Genomic DNA, 8,046 nt, shown 5'->3' on the forward strand with positions numbered 1-8,046 from the left:
CTACATCTGTAGCCCAGCCTGCACTGGGGAGAATCATGCAAAGCTCAGCTATTCTATCAGGGACAAACTATCAAAAGGATAACTTTCTTCTTTCTGAAAGGGAAATCAAATGGAATTTTAAATAAAATAACCAGAATAATAGAATAGATATATTGAAGAGACTGCCATATGAGTGGATTGCGTTTATAACACAAGAGCCAGCTTACTGGTTTGCATCTCAATTCTATAATCCTTCCTGATCCAGAGAGGCTCTGAATCTTTCTGTACTTCGGTTTCCTCATTTGTCAAACTGAGATCTTAAGAGAACCTGTTTCATAGCACCATTGCTTGTAAAGGGCTTAGAAAGCAGTCAGTAAGTTAGCTATCTTAATGTCGTAAAACTGCTTACTGCTACTAGAAACAAAATTTCTTAGTTTTAAAATATTAGAATTCATAATGTTTTGTATCAAGCTGATCTAAAGATCAGGAAGCTTTGAAAAATTGTATTTGTGATTGTTCCTGAATATCTGTTTTATATATATATGTATGTAACGACTTTGCTAGGTAGCATAAGGGGTTCCAAGGTGAATGAGACAAACTTTACTACCAGAGAGCTAATGGTCATTTGTAAAGGAAGAAAAATTCACACACCACACAGGAACTGAAACAAAATTAGAGAATGGGCTGGAATACTGATCTTCTTTTATGAAATATACTATTAGCTTGTATTCCTAAGATGTTTAATATTTTATATACTAATTTATACTTAAAACTGTATAGTAGTACCATTAACCCAATCAAGCTCTGTCAATTAGAGAATCATGGGTTCATGCTACCAAGGTCTGGAGTTTTTACATAGGAGTTTAGCTCTATTTCCAGAGTCTACAGCTATTATCTGGCTATTTCCACACTTGAGTCAAAACAGATAAGCTACCCTCATGGAAATCTGTAATAACAAAAAACCTAGCTCAGAAATAAAACTTCAGTGGTTTTAGTGTTATATACCCAATTCATTTTAAACAAACTATGTTTATTTCTCATATTAAGCATTTTAAGGATGAGAAAGTAGTTCATAGAGATTAACTTCCCAAGTGTACCCTGCTGCTAAGTGAAGCGTCCATAATACGATCATAATTTTCATAAACATTTTAATACACAAAGAAATCTTGATAGCAGTGCTCTTTTTGAATATGCTGAACTAACATTTCCTCTTTTGAACTTGTCCCCCTTCTTCTCCCGTATTTCTACATAGCTGGCTACTTTACACCAGCTCAAAAGCTATCTCTTTGGAGAAATTTTCTTTGGCCATTCTTTCTGCATCTTCTCTCCCTTATTCCCTAGCTCATGAACATGCTAAACTTTTGTCACATCTGTTTCTACTATCAAAAATATCTCATATGTTTACTTGTTTATTTCTTTTCATTAAAAATGAATTGTGATGATAGCTGGAATTTTGTGTATCTTGTTCACCCTCACATTTCTAGAATTTTATATTAGTTTGTAATATAATCTAACAAATAAATCTGACATATGTTAGTTGTCCTTGATGCTTGTAGAATGAATGAATGAAACCAGTTTTAAACAGAGGCCCATTTATATATCTCTGAGTGCTAAGCACTCGAACACTGCTCTTATGGAGAGCTAAAATTCCCAAGGCGGTCCTAATTGTACAGATATTTCCTTAAGCACTCAAGGCATACTTTTGCTTCTTGCAGGAATCCAACTGGGGGAAATAATCATTGGGGGTATTTTCTTTGCAGTGACATTAAATTGGAGTTTGAATAGTTAGGGGTGGTATTGTTTCTGAAAACTAGTGGAATCTGAAATGAGCCACTGTATTAATAAAACAAATCACTGATATGTTTCCTCAAGATATTAATCTATTGTTCCGTTTTGATAGTGATGCTCAGTGATTGATACACTTGTAGTTTACTTTTCTGAGACAACTAAAAGAAAGAGTTTATGCTGTTAATTCCCTCTTACTTTACCCCTGTAGGTGGTAGCAATAAAATCAGAATAATGTATAGCTAAGTAAAATAAAATATGAGGCAGAATCTCTTATTTTGAATGCATATAGTAAAATAATTTAGCACAAGGTAGGATAATTATGTCAACAACTAGATTGTAAGTCTATTGTCCCATAAAATTATATACACAGAGCTTACCTTCTAGGGCATGTAAAAATGGATAATATCACATGTAATTGTATTTTTATTGACATTGAGAGGCACTGTGATAGGTGGAAACAATATTTCATTGAGTGTCTAAAAGCTCCCCTTGTTTTCTTCCCTGTTTTTGCTAATTTGCTAGCAGACCTGGGGTTTATATTTTAACATTTCTTGGTCTCAAGTTTCTTTTCTATCAAATAATATTTTGGAATTGGTTTAGTCATTCTCTTGCAACTCTCAGTCTGACTTTTGCCATGTTTATGCTCTCTGATTTTAAGGCATGCTACTCCAATAATCTAGCAAAGATATAAATTCCTAATTCTAAAACTATATATTTTAGTAAGAGTATAATCTATTTTACAGATAAGAAACTAGAAAAATATAAATGATAATTGTCTGTAAGACCTATTGAAGGTTACAATTATACCTATATTATTTCTCTTGAATGTTATGCAAATTCTACCTTGTTTTCTAAATGATTTGAATTAGAATAAGGATAAATGCAACTGAAATGTTTCAGCAGTGAAAAAAATCTCTTCATGTTTTGTCTTTCTCCATAGGCAATACAGACTGTGTCTATTTTAGGCAATGCCAAATTTCACAGATGTAACAGAATTTATTCTACTGGGGTTGACTAGTCGCCAGGAGCTACAGGTTCTCTTTTTTGTGGTCTTCCTAGTAGTTTACCTGGTCACTCTGTTAGGGAACATTGGGATGATCATTTTGATTAGCATCAGTCCCCAGCTTCAGAGTCCCATGTACTTTTTCTTGAGTCATTTGTCTTTTGTAGATGTATGGTTTTCATCCAATGTGACCCCCAAAATGCTGGAAAACTTATTATCAAAGACAAAAACCATTTCCTATGTGGGGTGTTTGGTGCAATGTTACTTTTTCATTGCCCTTGTTCATGTGGAAGTCTATATCTTGGCAGTGATGGCCTTTGATCGCTATATGGCCATCTGCAACCCTTTGCTTTATGGCAGCAAAATGTCTAGGACAGTCTGTGCTCGACTCATCTCAGTGCCTTATGTCTATGGATTCTCTGTTAGTCTAATATGCACGTTGTGGACATATGGCTTATACTTCTGTGGGAATTTTGAAATCAACCACTTCTATTGTGCAGATCCTCCTCTCATCAAGATTGCCTGTGGGGGAGTCCACATCAAAGAATACACAATGATTGTCATTGCTGGCATTAACTTCACATATTCCCTTTCTGTGGTCCTGATCTCCTACACACTTATTGTAGTAGCTGTGCTACGTATGCGCTCTGCTGATGGGAGGAAGAAGGCCTTCTCCACTTGTGGGTCCCACTTGACAGCTGTCACCATGTTTTATGGGACTCTCATATTCATGTATCTTAGGCGGCCGACTGAAGAGTCTGTGGAGCAGGGGAAAATGGTTGCTGTATTTTATACCACGGTGATTCCCATGCTGAATCCCATGATCTACAGTCTGAGGAACAAGGATGTGAAAGAAGCAGTCAACAAAGCAGTCATCAAGGCAAACTTGGGGCAGTGAAACTGCAATATATATTAGTGTGGTATACTGGGAAATATTACAGATGACAAAGTATAAAAGTCCTTTTTCACAAAGGACTTTTTATAGGCAACTCTTGCTTACACTAATAGGTTCAGTCTAACACCAGATACCTTACACCAAGAATGGACTCTAAAGACTCAGCAAGCTTTATTCTACATATGCAAAGATTTTATTACACCTGACATTGTTTTAATAGTTTTAATAAAACTAGTGCCTTAATATAATCATAAGACTTGTTCTCAGCATGCAATGTTTTTTAACAATGTTTATGTTCTAATTATCTGTGTTTCCCATCCTTTGACCTTATGTGTCATTTGTTTTCTGTGTCTAACTGATTATACTTTTATTTAATTATCACACTGATCCCAGCAATGCAAGACTATTGGTGTGGAACAGGAAAAAGAACTTATTCGTGACAGCATAATACAGTTATGTTAAATGCAGGTTTGATCTGGTGATGAAATGGACTTTGTGGACCAGTCTCATCCTGTGCCCTCCCTCTTCCTATTTTTTTTTTTTAATTGGGATAGTTTAGAATAAGGGATCTAAGTCAGAATGCCTAAGTTGAACCTTTGTTTTACCACTTCTTAACTTTGATCCATGGACTTTTTTGTTAGGTTCACTGTTGCTAAATTTTTCTGTCTGTAAAATGGAGATGAGATTATTATGTTCCCTAGAAGGTTTTTATGAGAAATAAATGTAAATAAAATACTGCTTGCACATAGCTGGCTCACAGGAAATTCTGGGTATCATTTTTACTATTCATGTATTGATTTTTCCTCCCTTCCAAACATATATTTAATATTTAGAGCAACTCTACTTCATCTATTCTATTGACAATTACATGTGTTTTGTTGAGTAAATTATGCTAAGGGTTCTTTCTTTCTTGTCAGTTTTATCTCTTTTACTTAATGCTATGATCTCCATTTCTATTAAAGTGTAATCAGGTAACAAATATGTGAAGTAATGCTGAATTAAAATAAAGATGGTCAGGTTTGCCTTATTTTGCAGAATCTTACATCGTTACTCTGTGATTATAAGTGCCTGTCCTTCACTTTTTGTTTGAGATCTCCTGAAGCTTGTGTTCAAGTTCAATTCTGATTCTCTATAACTCAGTCCATCCAAGTAGAGTGGATAAACTTATATATTCCTCAAAGGTGATATTTGAAATCTTAGTTATTTCATGATACTGATGTTTTTCCTGGTCATTTGTTTTACAATCATTATGGGAAAGAAACCAACATTCTGATATTCTTCTTCCTTGATAATTACCAATTAGAGCATTCACACTTTATGAAAGACCCTCACAATGATGCTGTTATAATTTCTTGTCACAGACATAAATAGTTTTTAATATAATTCTGCTGGTAAGTGACAGATTCAGGAGGCAATCCATGTAAATCTTACTGCAATGTCTGATATGCTTCCTATACTCAATAAACTGTACTACATAAACTGTAACTGAAGGATGGAATCAGATTTGATTCCTGAGCCTTATGAGTCCAACTTACCTAGAATTCAATAATGTTAAAGCTAGTCTGAATTTTTGGTCCACCACTCAGAGGTAGTTTTTGAGAGTCTTACATGTTCGAAGTCAGATATATCACTGAAAACCACTTTGCCAGAAAGTGGTAGAAGTGAAATTTGAACTCAAGATCATCAGGCTCCAAACACTAGCTTTGTTGTATACTGCTATGATGTTATATATTGAAATACAGACATATTCTCATTACTAGTCATGCCTAAGTCTGACTCTGGGGACTTTAGGTGAGATGAGAGCAAAAATGACAAAAAGAATAGAAAAATAGAATCAGATCAGGGGAGGAAAGTACTCATATGCAATTCTGAGACACACTATCAACATGTCTTCATTTTGTCTACTACCAAAATGCCTGCATTTCCTGGGTCTCTTGAACCATTCTAACACCTGTTATAATACACAGCTCATAGTGGGACAGTCATGTCATTCGGCAAATTGATTAGATAAGAATCCATTCATCCATCCACTTTTCTTACAAAAAGTTGTTTCAACTTAAAGCTATAGGCACCACTCCAAGTCTCTTACTAAAACGAATATAAATGGAAATTTTCTGGCTGTTCATATGCTGATTGAGACCTGAATCTCAGAAGAGCTGCAGACCACACCTTCTCTCCAGTTCATAAGATTCACCCAGGACAACTAAAAGAAGGAAGATGCTGGGCCACGCCCATACTCAAAACAGAATCTGTAAGTACAAACAAGACATTTCTGTCCATCTGCCCATGGGATCTAGGCTCCCTTTCAATAAGAAGCAGAATGGGCATCGCTATACTAAAATCCTCACAACTAAGGAATGAACAAACGTAAGGTGTGAATGCAACTATGGACTAAGGTAAACTTATTGTTAATCTAGTAATAGAAAAACATGTAACATTGATTTAAAGACAGTGGTCAACAGAAGTTCTGAGGGGACAGAGAGGGAAGAATAGGTGTAATATGGGGTATTTTTAGGACATTAGCTTTGTTCGGCATGACATTGCAATGTAAAATACAAGCCATTATGTATTTTTACAAAACCTGTAAAATTGTGTGATGCAAAGTGTAAACCATAATGTAAACTATATACCATGGTTAGTAGCAATGTGTCAATATGTGTTCATCAATTATAACTAATGTGTAACACTAATGAAAGATGTTGTTAAGTGTGTGTGGGAGATGGGGTAAATGAAAATCCCCTGTATTTTTTTGCATAACATTTATGTAATCTAAAGCTTCTTTAAAAATAAAGAAAATTTTCACTATGAAAAAAAGATTAAGCAATCAACTGATACTTGTTAAAATTACCAAATTACGATTTCAAGTTCTCTTGAAAGAAATATCATTGGTTCAATCACAGTCATGTGATCACCCCAAGCTCCTGTGTCAATAGAGGTAAGTGCAATAGTACAAGGATGAATGTCACATTCCACTCCTGTGTAGGAGGACTCTCAGAGTCCTGCTCTCATCATGAGCAGGGAAAACAGCCCAGATCTTATCTTATTGGTTCACTCATTCACTCACTCTTTCACCATCACTCAGAATGGGTGGAGGGTTTATATTAGACTCCAAGAGTAATAAATTATAAAATATAATTTCATCCTACCAAGAGAGTATCTTAGAGTAAAAACATAAATTAAATGTCTAAACCAAAGCCAGGGATATCCTGATATATCAGCACTTGGGTAAGGCAGATGTGACGTTTGAACTGGAGTCCGATGTGCTTACAAAGACAACCAGGGCCCATAATTTGTCCCTTTTGTGCTTGTTTTGTTTTTGTTTATTCATTTTTTGTTTGTTTGCTTTAAACAGGTTTAAGGCATTTCACTTCCCAACCAGTCAGACCTTGTTCCACGTGTCCTAGTTTTCTGTGGGTTCTGATGCAATTATCCCACACTTGCAAGACTCCACAAGACACTTTGCTCAAACTGCTAGAAGCTGGTTTTGGTTGAACATTAACTGCCTTCATCACCCTTCTCGGGAGACCTCTTTTGTGTCTCACTAACTCATTTTGAAACTAATTATTATTTTTTTTCATTATTTGATTTATGTATCTCTCCTCTACTAGACTGTGTAATATTACCTGGCAGGGAACATGTTTGCTTTTGTCCTAGAATAATGCTACACAATATAAACTGTATGGTAGGCATTGAACATTTGAATGGATAAATGAAAGAAACAAATCTATTTTATTATGAACTAGAGTAACTAGAGTTGAAGGATTAATCTGTTGTGACTTACGTTGTTTTATAATCATCTAACATAGAGCTGTATTCTCAGAACCTACCACTTTCAACCTCCCACCCATTGTAATTTCCTAATATCATAAAGACTTCAAAGAACTTTGGAAGCCATAGCTGGTCTTAAAAGAATTTTGGAATAGGTCTGCATTTTTTATTGTGCTAAGGTAACAAAAGAGAATATGACCTTTCAAAATCTAACCTTGCCTCTAAGACCTGGATAGAGTAATCATGGTCAAAGGTAGAGTGGACAACTGATGATTATCATGAAAAGTATAGCTAAGGATCAGGCTATCAAATGAATTATACATAAGGTCTGGAATTGAGAGGTAATATTATAGTGCTTCCCTTATATCTTTGTCCTTAATAGGGCTCCAAAGATCTCGCCATGATTTCCCCTCACCCATAGAAAAAGCACTCCACCAAGATAGTTTCCCAATCAGTCAGACCAGCTACATGCAACTGGTTCTCAACCTGATAGGCCTTAGTTTTCTACAAACCTGTGAAATGATTCAAACGAACCAATAACATCTTCCCACGGAGAGCACCCCATCCTTTTCTCATTACAAAACCTGCGTCCCAAGCTCCTGATGGCTCATTT

At 35.5% G+C, this 8,046-nt stretch overlaps 1 protein-coding gene across 1 annotated transcript; it reads left to right on the forward strand.

The window, feature by feature from the left end:
• Positions 1 to 2,735: 2,735 nt before the first annotated feature.
• LOC101411536 (olfactory receptor 5M9) lies at positions 2,736 to 3,668 on the forward strand. The gene has a single exon (XM_023586390.1). The coding sequence runs from the start codon at positions 2,736 to 2,738 to the stop codon at positions 3,666 to 3,668; it is 933 nt and encodes a 310-aa protein (XP_023442158.1).
• The last annotated feature ends 4,378 nt before the right edge of the window (positions 3,669 to 8,046 follow it).

Source organism: Dasypus novemcinctus, chromosome 10 (genome assembly GCF_030445035.2).
Source record: "Dasypus novemcinctus isolate mDasNov1 chromosome 10, mDasNov1.1.hap2, whole genome shotgun sequence".
NCBI lineage: Eukaryota > Metazoa > Chordata > Mammalia > Cingulata > Dasypodidae > Dasypus > Dasypus novemcinctus.